General features: G+C 34.8%; 1 protein-coding gene across 1 annotated transcript; it reads left to right on the top strand.

Annotated features, from left to right (window-relative positions):
- Positions 1-36: 36 nt before the first annotated feature.
- Positions 37-13396, top strand: znf830 (zinc finger protein 830). The gene is made up of 10 exons (XM_069195021.1): positions 37-200; positions 700-796; positions 1011-1113; positions 1335-1371; positions 1508-1707; positions 5723-5813; positions 7558-7621; positions 9240-9320; positions 12277-12353; positions 12531-13396. The coding sequence occupies exons 1-10, from the start codon at positions 73-75 to the stop codon at positions 12709-12711; spliced, it is 1059 nt and encodes a 352-aa protein (XP_069051122.1). The 5' UTR covers positions 37-72; the 3' UTR covers positions 12712-13396.
- Positions 13397-13477: the final 81 nt, after the last annotated feature.

Here is a 13477-nt window from a genome sequence, read left to right as displayed (position 1 = left end):
TGCAAAACCGGAAGCGCTTACTTGAACCACACCGGTAGCACTAAGTCTTGTTTACACCCGAGCGACGACAGAATGGCTGCCTCCAGAACGGGCAAGGGAAAGAAAGTGGTTAATCAGGAGGAGCTGCGGCGGTTAATGAGGGAAAAACAAAGGGAAACTGCCGACAGGAAGAAGCGGATTGAATCCCCCTTTGCTAAATATCCTTACTTGTCTTTTGTTTATTTAAAAGAGTACGGTGTGTGGTTTAAGTGTATTCATTAACAGGATCTTCTCCATCAGTAGGTGCTTGACCGTTCCGTGGTTATTAGCTCTATTAAGTACATGCATCAGGCTTTGTTTTATTCAGACTTCTGAAGTTGAATAACATGACCACGGATTCAACGAGTTCACAAACGAGCACCGAATTTACGTAATGCAAACCATAGCTTCTTTGAGAAATTATTTCGTTTTAGGTAATCGGGAATATTTAAGCGAAAATATAAAGATATTTAAATAATAAATTTGTTCAGGATTCTTCTCCATTAAGTTAGGTCTTTATGCTACTCGTAAATTAACATTGGTGTTCTCCGATAGTATGATTTTTTTATTTTAAAAAATCATTATTCATTTCCATGTGCTTTTAACTGTTCTCAGTCAGCGATGCAGAAACTGTGATAGATTGTCATCCAGTTGTCTTCCTTAATTGCCCGATTCCACATACAACAGCTTGGGTCATCTAAGTTGTGTACTCTGTAATACACCAATAAAATCCGAAATACTATGGCAAACACACATTCTAGGAAAACAGCATAAAGAAGTAAGTTGTCATGCAGATGTGGTAGATGATAATTATTATTAATACATTTAATTAAAACATTTTGATCATATTAAAAGAGCTGTATGTTTGTGTGTTCTATATCACAATTTGTGAAGTTAAATTTTATTGGTTATTGGGTCTTGGACTTTATATATTATTATATGTGAGTCGCATTGAGAGTAAATTACATTGTGAGTTTTCTTAATTATTCCAGAAAGTTGAAGAATTGAAAGGAGCAAAGCTGGCAGACTCCAGTGCTTCAGTGCTCAAGAGGAAAGCTCCAGACACTGAAAAGCTGGAAGTGAAAAAAGTCAGAGGTATTCTGAATAAATTGCTGCCTATACTTATACTGTTCTAGTTTCCTATACTGTAGTATGAATAATTTGATTTTCCTATTTGAGCAATTAAATTCCAAATCTTTTGAATTCATGCAGAATGTTCCTTATTGTTTAATTGACTCATTGTAATTATGAATACATTTAAACAGGTTTTCTGAAACAAGAAAACACATTTTGTTCTCTTTTATTTGTTTTTACAGCAGCCTCCGATGGTAAAGAGAGTTCACAGTCGGCTGGGTAAGCTGTGTAAAACAAAGTTAAGGGAAAAATAAATACAATAAACTGTTTCATTTTTTAATTGCATACGTACTTGCTATAAATTGACAATTTAACCTTTTAGGGTTTTTCACACTTATTTTGCTCCTGTTTCTAGGCTTCCTGCAGACTTCTTTGACAGTAAAGGTGGCAAGAAGACTATAAGCCCCATTCAGAAATCAGGGCTTGGCTTGCTGGTTGGGAACTATGATGAGGAAGATGATGAAGCAGATCAAGAGGATTCCAGTCAAAATGCTGGGAATTCTGTAGTAATGAAAAAAGATTTACCACCTCCAGCTGCTACTGGACTTCCAGCAGGTAGAGACAAGCATGGTTCATATATGATGATCTTGTGCTTTGCTTTCAGAAAAAAAATAACTGGGACAATACAGTTGTCTATTTACAGTAGAGCAGTGCACCTTTTTAATAGAATTTGCTTGCATTTGTATAATGGGTGGATCCCGTATAGGGGAATTGTATTGCAGATTTTGGTCTAGAGGAAACTGTACTGCTTGTCGGTTTACAAACACCGTTTACAGTAACACATTTTTTTCCAATTCCAGTGCTGAGCAATCCCTGCTCCCAGTTTCTAAGATATGACAAGATCAGGGTACAGTGTTTTAAAACTGCTTCTGCTAATGTACAGCTAATATCTTATTGTGGCGTCAGTCATAGCATGCTCATCTTTTCACAAAAGCAACCCCTGTGATTTGCTGGGTGCTTTGCAGGTTGGAGTTTTGTCAGTGAGAGGTGTACTTTTTAGCTAGTCTCAGGTCTTTCACCATGGCAAATGCAAATTTATTACACTACAAAGTAGTGGGTTTGTACAAGTGTGAGAAAAGGACCTCATACTCCTTGTGCTGTATACTGCTTTTAATGATTAACTGGCCAGTTGATTAATAATTAAGATGATCATTTTTCTTCTGCCATCAAAAAGGACAAATATTGAGTCACCATAATTACTGTAACCATTGCAGCTACTGCCTTCATGCTTCACAAAGCAGCCTCCATGGAGATTCAGGGTGTGTACTTGTCACCCTGTTGCTGACCAATTGAGTGCTTGTCACAATAGTAAATCATAACAGCTGTGAAGCTTTGTACATAATCTTCTCGTTCTGCAATTGATTCTACTCAAGATAAAATGGCTAGGTCACACAATGTGGCAGCTGTGTTGGATTTTGCATAAATACTTAAGTGTCTAACTGTTAAACACACAATGTTAAACTTTCAAACACATGTTCAGTGTCTCAGGAACCCTTTGGATATTTGCTATATGTTTGTTAACTTGGTACATATTATTAAGCAAAAGGGATTACATGAAAATGTTTGGTCACCATGTCGTGTGCATGTACACATCTAAATGTGCAAGTATTGGCCACTTTACTATTTTCTTGTGGTAGGGTATTATAGCCTTATTTTTTAGGTTGGTAATGTTTTTGTCTGTGAGGGTGATAGAATAACAGTGCTTTTTTTTATAAAAAGAACCAACATCTCCATCCAATGGGTAATTTGATACCCTTAGTCTACATCACCTGTTGGCAAACTAAGACCAACTTTATTCTGTATTCTAAATATATTCGCCATATTACACTGTTTGGTGCCGTTTTTTCTTAAATTTTATTATTTGTGCCGTTAGATGGCGCACAAACGTTTTACCACAGTGATTCCAAACTATGCATCGCGCCACCTAGGGAATGTGCCATTGTCGGTCAGGGGCGACTCAGGTATCACCAGTCAAAACTTTTATTACAAGCAAAACCTGCTGTTCGTGAATGTACGAGTCTCACGCTATGTAGCTAGATTGTGCCACATGCCACTGGCCACAAGAGTCGTCAATCTGTAAGCAGCGTACCAGTTGACTGCGGTTTCGATGTTTCATGTTTCTATGAGTGGTCATTTTGTGTTTTTTGTTATGCAATTGCAATTGAGAGGTTTTTAAATATGAGTAAAACACGTGAAGGACATGGAGCCTAGTTCTAAAGAGAAACGGAAAGGCATACAGAAAGTAAGACGACAGTTTCTTGAATTTCAGTTTCACATGCACAATTGTAGACACTGAAGAATGTCCTCAGTGTGTTGTCTGCCTTAAAGTGTTGGCTGCTGAGAGCATGCTCCCCAATAAATTGAAACGTTGTTTGGAAACTGTTCACAGTAGTTTGATAAGCAAGCCCCGTGAGTATTTTTCGCACAAGTTTAATGAATGAACAGAAAGCTGCTTTTTCTAACCAAACTACAGTCCCAAGCAAAGTTATTTTTTCATCATACAAAGTACCGTACCGAGTAGCACAATGCAAAAAACCTCATACTATTGGAGTACCAAGAAATAACCAACAGAGCTCTGTTAATTCTGCTTCCCTTTGCAATATCCTGTTTTTGTGAAGCTGGTTTGGGTTGGTTACCAAATCCAAGTTCAGATCAAGAGTTGATGTTGAGAAGGAGATGCACGTTGTCATTTCAAAAATACTACTCAGTCTTTTTGGTGAATTATGATAACATAATTTATTAAACAAGGCCACCTACCCATTAAGAGGCACAAACAAAAAGACATTGTATTTTATCCCCCTTTTTTAAAAAACATTGATGTTAGATTTTTACATTTTAATTTAGTCATTTTATTTTAATTTTACAAAGATGTTGACTTTTAAATTTTTTTCAAATTGTTTCCACATTCAAATAATTTCAATAAAATGTGTTTTCAGGTACTTTTACTATTTTGATCAAGCCTATTGGTTTTGAAGATGATTAAAATAATAAAAATTGGATCAACTTTGTTTTTATTTTGACCCATCATTTCCTTTTCAAATTTATAATGTTTTGTAAAATATCGCACTGCTATAGAACATATTTTTGACACAGGGGAAGTGTGAGGAAAATTTGACAGGTCAAGGGAGGCATGGACTCAAAAAGTTTGGGAACCCCTGCTTTACCAATTTGAGTCACTGGTTAGAGTGGGTCCATCGTACTGTGAGGGAACCTGCGCCAAAATGAGTGGATTGAAGATGCAGAAAGTTGATAGTGCAGAGTGTGCATATAAAATTGCTAAACAAAGCAAACCGCTCTCTGAAGGGGAGCTTTTGAAGAAGTGTATGATAGACCCTAGATATTATTTGTCCAGAGAGCAAGAAAAAATTTGAGAAAATAAGTTTATCACGCCGAATAGTTACCTGTCAGGTTGAGGTAATCAGTGAAGACTTGGCTTGTGAATTGAATGTTATAGTTTTATTTTTTTATATTTAAAATATTTTTTCTCTCAGGTTATCGTTAACCTTGAACTAAAAAGCCTACATTGGATTCTAAACTTATATAAGGCATAGGCTATCTGTAACAGCAGCCTGAAGTGGCCCGCTATACAGTCTCAACATTTTATGTTGCCCTTGGGACAAAAAAGGTTGCCCACCCCTGGTCTACACCATGTTGTGGTCAGGTGCAGCTGTGGTCAGTGATACAGATGTTTTTGCAAATGGCCTGTCAGATTGTTTATTTCTGTTGTGCAACATGTTGGGAACATTTTTGGTTTGCTTATCTTAGCCAATATCAATTACTTCACAAGTTGCAAAGCATTTTGCATTAATATCATAACATAATTTTGTACACTTTGAATTTGCAGCATATCCAGAGAAAGATGGAAATGCACATGGTACTTGAGGGCATTTTCAGCAAATTTCTCAGCTCATAATTACAAAAGGACATAAGTGAATGAATCTTGAATAAACAGGATTTTTGTTTTAATTTGGGGAAAAATAGTTTAAATGTTATTTGAAAGTAAAAAGTAAATTTAATCAGGGACTGCACTAACTAATATATAGAGACCCGAAGTAAATTTTGTACCTCAGGAATAGCAGCCAATGCTTGTAGAAATTTTAACCTTTGCTGTATTTATCACCTTATTTTATTATTGTATGATTTGTTCTTAGACATTAATTATAAATAATTATAAATAATTATCTTAGCATGCCATTGAGAGTTTTGTGCCTATTTGATACCTCTTCTGTTATTGATTCAAGAATACCTTTGAAACATTTCTTAGAGAAAAAAATTGAGTGATTTGGATCCTGTAATGTGCATTGCTTGAATTTTTTCAATAAATGTACAATACTTACTGTGTTTTCAGTTCTGATGCTTAATTTCCAGGTATTTCCTGCAGGCCTGATATTTTTACTGAGACTATTATGACCATACCTGGTTTCAACCAAGGGATGAAATATTAGAACATTAGGCAATGCAATGTTAAGTCAATCTTACATTAAATAAAGTCTTTTCACTGCCAAAATTATCAGTGTGTGATGGCATGTTACAATGGATAACTTGATTATATGTATTTTTTGTGCATCAGATTTCTTTGATTGCAGTATTCCACCAGCTCCGATTGTTTCACATTCTGGATCTATTCAAAAGGCAGATGAACCGGAGAAGCCTATTGAAAGGTAAGGTTTCGGAATGAACTACTAATAACACGAGCACCTTTTTGAAATAATAATGGAAAGTATTCCAAGTTTTTGCATATACAAGCCATGAGATGCTGTCTGCGTTTTAAATATTTGAAATACTTTGCCTTTAGAAAGTGTATAGTTCTTTATAAAGTAACTCATTTTTAAGTCTAACTGCCTGAAATCTAGACAAATTTAATCATTTACCTTTATTTACACTTTGTAACACAATCGCCAAGTAAAAAACAAATACTCAGACATACTGAAAAGTAATTACAAATGTTAGCCTAGAAAAATAGATTGGATAAGGGTGCACACCATTGAGTTAGTACTTGGTGGAAGCACCTTTTGCTTGAATTAAAGCGATTGTTCTGTTTGGATATGTCTGTTCCAACATTGCATCCAGACTTGGCATTGTTTGCCCATTGCTCCTTTTGGAACTGTGAAAGCTAAGTTGGATTGTGAGGGGACTGCTGATGGACTTCAACCTTCAAGTCATTCCACAAATGTTCAGTTGCATTGAGGTCAGGACTCTGACTAGGCCACTAAAGGACATTTACCTTTTTGTTATTTAGTAACTCCAGTTTTGCTTTGGCTGTGTGCTTTGGATCATGGTCATGCTGAAAGGTAACTTCCTTTCCGAGTTTCAGCTTTCTTGCAGAAGGCAGCAGGTTTACCTCAAGAATGTTTCTGTATTTTGTTCCATTCATTTTCCCTTCTATCTTGATAAGTGTCCCAGTCCCTGCCAATGAGAAACATCCCAGTGATGCTACCACAACTAGGGATGTTGTTCCTAGGGTGATGTGTTGTGCTGGGTTTTGCGCCAAATGTTAAGTTTTGTTCACAGTACCACTATAATGCTTCGTTGCTGCCTTTTATTCCAATAATTGCTTCCTTCTTTCCCTCCTGCCATACAGACCAAATCTATGGAGTGCTTGGGTGTTGTTTTCAGATGCAGGTTTTGACCATTCGTGGACATAAAAGCCTGTAACTCTTTCAGAGTTGCCGTTTGCCTCTTGGTAGTTTCTTTGGTTACTGACTGGTCGTCCAGTTTGGATGGATGGTTTGATCTAGGCAGGGCCTTGGGGGTGCCATACACCTTCCACTTTATTGTCTGGACTGTGCTTGAAAGGATATTTATGGACTTTGAAAACTTTTTCTGTCCATCTCCACAACTGTTTGTTTGAGATGCACTATGCATCAGAGCAGACATACAGGAAAAGATTATTTTATTCTCAAATGATCAGAATAGCTACAGTTGAACACAGGTGGAGGCTAATTAGCTTGTTGTGTGATTTTTAAGGCAATTGGTTACGCCACATCTAATTTACAATGGCTGTTTTTAAGAGTTGCATACAATGATCCAACTGATTTTTCTAGATTTTCATTTGTAATTACTGTTCAGAATGTTAGTGCATTTGTTTTTCACTTGTAGGTGTGTTACAATTTGTAAATAAAAATAAAATCAGTTTATTTTACCTTTAAGTCTTGATTTCAGGCTGGTCGGCCACCAGATACAGTATGTTACTTTGTAAAGGGTGTGTAGACTCTCTGTAAGCACTGTATATGTTTTAAAAAATAAATTTTTGTATTGATAAGGCAAATATCTAAATTAATTGATTGGATAAATAAATAAATGCATTGAGAAATGCATTAAGAAGCTCATGACGTCTAAAATTGTTGAAATATTGAAGATGTGAATGGGTTTCCTACAATGAAGTCTTAACTGATTTTTCTATAGAAAGGATAACACAGCAGAGGCTTTACCTGAGGGATTTTTTGATGACCCTGTCAGAGATGCTAAGGTAAGTTTTGTTTTACTTTGTTACTTGCCTTTTTGTGAAAGCAGCATGTTTTTCGAGATTATTGTGATTTATAAAATATAATTCAGTATAAATTGCCTTTTGGAGAGACCAGGTTATTTGTGACAAATTGACATTTTCTGTTATCTTAGCCACTGAACTCTGGCATCCCTATCCAGATTCCTACTTGCCCATCTGCTTAGTGTGGAGGGAGAGCCAAATCACAGCATTGTCTGGGTGTCTTCCATTTCTTATTGATTTACTTCATGATGCTGAAAGAGATATTAATAGTCTTTTAACTATTTTAATATTGTTCTCTGGATGGTTCCTTTACACAACATTATCCCTAATTTTTTAACATAAATTCACATCCTGACAGAGGGACCTTACGTGTATAGCTGAATTTATTGGAAAAGCTTTATTTGTCTGTTTACTAACGCAAATGTCCTACTAGCCGGCAGTTTTTCAAATAGTCAAAATAAAATAATCCTTTACTGTCCTAAGAACATTTCTGTTTCTTTGTGGCTTGAAAACTCTAGCATTGTCATCTTTCAGAACTATGTTACTATGAACATCTGCCATATCACAGACAGCCATATCGATGCCTAGATTTATCTAAAAATATTTACACCATTTGACCCATTTGTCATTCTAATTGCTGCCTCTTTCTGTTCCACATTGCATAATCTGAGTATCTTCTCTTATATGTGTGTTTTCTGGAATAATTTCCGCTCTCTGTCTGGAGTGAAGCAGCCTTTAGCTATGGCTGAAAAGCACTCTAGTACTGTGAAAACCAAGCCAACATTAGTAATATGTGATAAAAGAGTGTGTTTCAACTTGAGTAAATTTCAGCTTACATAGAGTTGTTCTGAAGGTTAGAATTATTGAATGTGTTGGCATTTGGCATAAGTCTTGACTATCCGGCATGGCTCATTTCCCATAGATGTAGGATCATAAAGCTTTTACTGTATTCTGAAATCATGTTAACCACTATTTTTGCACACAGGCATGCCACTCAACTAACTGTGTGGCTTGGTAAGATACTGTGCTTTAATAAAAATTTAGGTTTGCCACAGCAAAATGTTTGAATATTTTTGCAATCATTACTTATTTTTGTTTTTTTGCTTCGAATGTAAGGAGCAGGTTGTATATATATAACATCTTTAAAGAATCAAAATGTTTAAAAATTGTGCAGAAGTCTGAATACTTTCATACACCCTGTGTATCTGTGTATATGTAACATGTTAATGTATTAATTTCCTCATTTAGCCTTGAACATTTGAAGGTACAATTCGCCCCAGATCTCATAAGTTATCTTTTCATACTCTGGATGCTCCCAGATGTTTTCAGCCCTGTGCTAAAGCACATGTTCCCATGTTTTTGTATATTTATTATGTTAAATATTTAGCAGGATTTTTGTGTATATGCTGGTGTGTATGGTCAAAAGACATATCACAGGATACTGCAGTAGTTATCCGTTTCATTTAATGATGATATATACAACAGTACAGAAAAACTGTGGAGTAATAAGCATGAAACCCTTCAGTAATCCAATGACATTTATCACATCTGTAACTATACCTGCAGTGAGTTTGCAATTATTTTTTATCTCTTTTTTGAGGTCCGCAAAGTTGATGCACCTAAGGACCAAATGGACAAGGAGTGGGAGGAGTTTCAAAAAGAGATGCGACAGGTTAACAATGTAAGTCTTGGTAATTCCATCATCATGCCGTCTCATACAGATAGTCATGGAAAACCTAAACATTAATCTTGACTTATTATTTGCAGAGCCATCCATGCAAGTTGTTTTGTATTTTAAAAATTAGTGAGCTGATACCGAGGTCAACTAAGAACTCAAGTTATTGGTTACTTTGGTTTTTGCCATGAGGCATAACATCGGCAGGTCACTTCTGTTCCTGCCGACCTTTGGAAAACAACTTTTGTTAAAGGTAACATGAAATTGAGGTAACAACATGACAATGTTTATGTGAACTAAGAAAAAACTAACTTACAGCATAAGGTTTCAACAATGAGGAGGTAATGCATTTTTTTGTAATTAAAAAAACACATTATTTTAGGTTATAGGACATTCTGGATTGCTTTGCCGTACTGCTTGCTACTCAAAATGTGCGGTAAAACCCAGTACCGCAGTAAATTATCTGCAGAATGGTGTGGAATACTGCAGTACGTGATTAGCTGGCCAAAATGACCGACAGGTGGTACTTGTGGTGCATTGGTTGTGAGTGAAATGATTGCTTCATTTGATCTCTTTACCATGCCTGTTTAAATCGGCTTAATATGGAATATTAATGTGGGATTTTACAACTAAAGGGAAATTTGGTAGCTGAGCATACAAATAAGAGGAGCATGACGTCTCTGAACGTTATAAACTATATTAATTTAATGTACATAAATATTTTATACAAACTATATATAGCTGGTAGTGGTAGTTAAAATAAAAAATATTATACAGTATTCCACTTTCTTCATAAACATTTTATGCATCAAAGTCTTTCACTCAGTCGCTTACTGTGGTAATTTTGGAAAAGTTTTGACGTGCTCATTCAGAGTATATTAAGTTTATATACTTTAAAAAGCTATATCTTTCTTTTTCCTAGGAATACTTGTGCTGGTTATCACAGTAAAAAAATGGGTACTTATTAGAATCCACTAAATAGGGAATATAATATGGAATTGCTTATCTAAAGAAATTAATAACGATATTAATTTAAGGATCTACATAGAATATATTTATTTATATAGCTGGTAGTATTACTGTAGTCCACTTTCTTTGTAAATATGTTTTATTTTTAATTTGACTCATTCACACATGATTACTTTCAAAACATTTTTAAGCTGTTTGTCTCAGCTGTGTTTCTGAGCAGACCATTGGTACAGCGAGTTTGTCTAGGCGATCCGAGTTCAATACCAGCTTAGGGCCCAAGTTTTTCTTCTAACAAAAAATAAAATCGTAAATATGATATACACTATATTAACATTTATTTTGTTTTTATATATTATAACATATTTAATGTTAAGTGATATTAATAATGAAATAAAAGCATGAATTAGCAAACGTGGATACTGTCAACAGTTGGAGTAAAAACCAGTTCAACTGGTTTAATTCAGATCAATTCAAAATAGTTTATTCAGTGGGAGTTTCACAGACGCGTTAAAAATACGATTTCAAGCCTTAAAACGAAATCGTATATATTATAATTAGAATCAAGGATAAGAAAGCAGTATTAAAAATACCACTGAAATTATAATTGTGTCTGGTCATTATTCACAGTATTAATTTAATAATAAAAATAATTTCAAGCTTCTTGTATCTTTTTCAGTCTTTTTTTCTTCATTTTTCATAACCTTTGCTTATTAAAACGCCTATTTATGAGACTCAGTGTTTCAGATGTCAATAGTTGAAGCCTTCTGAAGACTATCAAAAACAAGTAACAGAATATTATGTGGCATGATGGGCAACTGATTCTTCAGAAATACAAAAATAAAGAATAATGTGTCTGCCTAAAATAAACATTGCATGACTTTAAAACCCATAAAAATGTATTTAGATAGTTTAAAACACAAAATCCACGTGTTTTTAATTAAACATTTTAAACGCTTTAATTTTGTAAATACAACATGCATTTCATACAGATACAGTACAGTCACATTCTCCTGTCTTGCCGTGGTGTGAAGCAACTTAGCAGGTGGCTGAGAAAATAGCGCACTGCCCACTGAGCTCAGTCAGAGAGGAGGCAGTGCCGTAAGGAGACAGTTCTGCAGCTTGTAGTGTTTATGGCACTGAGCGTGTCTTTAAAACTTAATAATAGATATAAATCATTTCTTTTAACTTGAAATTTTTTAATTATCATTACACATAGCTTTCTTACCTGTTAGTTTTATATTAGAAACCATCGTTAAACAAACCAGGGGCTTATTGTACTTTCTAATGACTTTTCTAATTAATGACTTTCTAATGACACGTGGAAAGATTATACACTTTAATCATTTTAAATATCCATTTTATAAAAGTTTAATCTACACAAATACCACTGTAAGTTACCAAGTTAAAGACTTTGATGCATAAAATATTTATAAATAATTAAAACATTTACAGTATGAAGAAGGTGAAAGGTTGTGTACTTGCAAAAAGGTTGTCTTGCTTTTATAAAATACAGTATACCTACTTTTTAATCAGTTTAGTGTTTAACATGCTGTAATACATTGTTTAAAATTATTGAAAGTCTAAACGGTATACAACTTAAATTCTGTAATTGGCAAAAGACTGTCCCTCAGCATTGACCAGGATTCAAACTGGGCGTTTACTGCCAACAAGCCGATTGCTGCATGAGACGTTAAGCTTTCCCAGCTCCTGGCAGTTTTGCAAGGTATTTCAGCCTATTTAAAAATAAAACATTTTTGTCATTTGCATTCCTTGCGGAACTTCCACATTGATTTACCGCAGCATACCTCGCTCATTTTGAATGGCTGTATCTGTTGGTTCTTCCATTTTCATTTCAGCAGAGAAAAAAATAATGGTTGTTTTACTTGTTATGCACTAGAAAATAACCAAGCTTACATTTAATTATGAATGTGTTTTTAAATGTTTTTCTTTATATTTTTAATCTAAATTAAACACACACTTCGTTTTCTTGTAGGCATCAGAAGCAATAGTGGCAGAGGACGATGAGGAAGGACGCATAGAACGACAAATTGGGGAGATTGATGAACAAATGTGAGTGAATTTGGTCTTAAACCAGCTGTTTTTAGTGATAATAAATGGGAATTTGCTATAAGAAAATGACAAAACAATTGCTGAAAATATAGTGATATTTAGTCATAGAACAAATGTGAAGTATGAAATAGATTTAATTTGAAGTAAAATATGCCATATATTTTTTGGGGTCTCTAGTGAGTGCTACCGTCGCATTGAAGTGCTCAGGGACAGGCAAGACATTATAAAGGAAAAGGTGAAGAAACGATTGGAGGCCATGCCAAAGCACAGCACAGAAGAAATGAACACCGACGAGGAAGAGGAAGAGCTTCTGGACCTGCTGTCAAGTGATTGGAGAGCAAAGGGAGCAATTTTATAACAAACTTTAAACTTCTTAACTGCAGATTGTTTTGTTATATGAAGCAACTGCAGAGAATGCAGCAAGCAAGGGTCTAGCTCAACCTATATCCACTGATTCTCAAAAATGCAGTAAGGTGTCAAAATAAAAGTAAAATGTTGAGTAAAAAATATCATCTTAGTTTTTGCATTTATTTTTAAAGTCAGTTACTTGTCATGTTTAAGTAGGGCTTATTGTACTAAATTTGTACCAAGTCTTCTAGTCTTTATCTGTTCTGCTAGGTTTGTGCTATAAGTCTATAACAAAAACCAAATTAATTTAATAAAGTAGTCAGTTTTTCATTTAATGATCTTCTAATTGATTTTTATTGTTGTTCTGCTTAGAAATATTTATTTCTGTTGAATGGTTTTGGATAAGGTTCAGCTGAGGAAATTATGACGTTACCCTTAAAGAGGTAAACTGTAAATTTGCAGTGTATTGTAATAAAGAAGATGGGATAAAATATTATTGGAATCCTCCACTTGAGCTCTTGCTTTAATGTTGAGGTATGTGGCCCCCAACTACAACCAGTGACCTGGGAAATACTCTTCATTTTTAAAGGGTTGATGACGCTTTTACTGAGCTATGACAAACAATATGGTGTGAATAAATTTTGCACGCTGAGAAACATTTAAAAAAAACACAATAAATGGTATTGGTTCCATCACTGATTTGTTGTGTTTTTAAATCCTTATTTATGTATATACTGCAAGTTTGCATACGTCTTTAAAGTGACAGGCTAAGGTCA

The sequence above is a fragment of the Lepisosteus oculatus genome, chromosome 10, assembly GCF_040954835.1.
Source record: "Lepisosteus oculatus isolate fLepOcu1 chromosome 10, fLepOcu1.hap2, whole genome shotgun sequence".
NCBI classification, from domain to species: Eukaryota; Metazoa; Chordata; class Actinopteri; order Semionotiformes; family Lepisosteidae; genus Lepisosteus; species Lepisosteus oculatus.
This window is presented reverse-complemented; position numbering and strand designations above follow the sequence as displayed.

Excerpts from the sequence above, each read along its gene's own strand:
- znf830 (XM_069195021.1), top strand. The coding sequence starts at position 73 with ATGGCTGCCTCCAGAACGGGCAAGGGAAAGAAAGTGGTTAATCAGGAG. Across the intron at positions 7,622-9,239 it reads ACCCTGTCAGAGATGCTAAG|GTCCGCAAAGTTGATGCACC; the intron begins GTAAGTTTTGTT and ends CTCTTTTTTGAG. Across the intron at positions 12,354-12,530 it reads GGGGAGATTGATGAACAAAT|TGAGTGCTACCGTCGCATTG; the intron begins GTGAGTGAATTT and ends TGGGGTCTCTAG.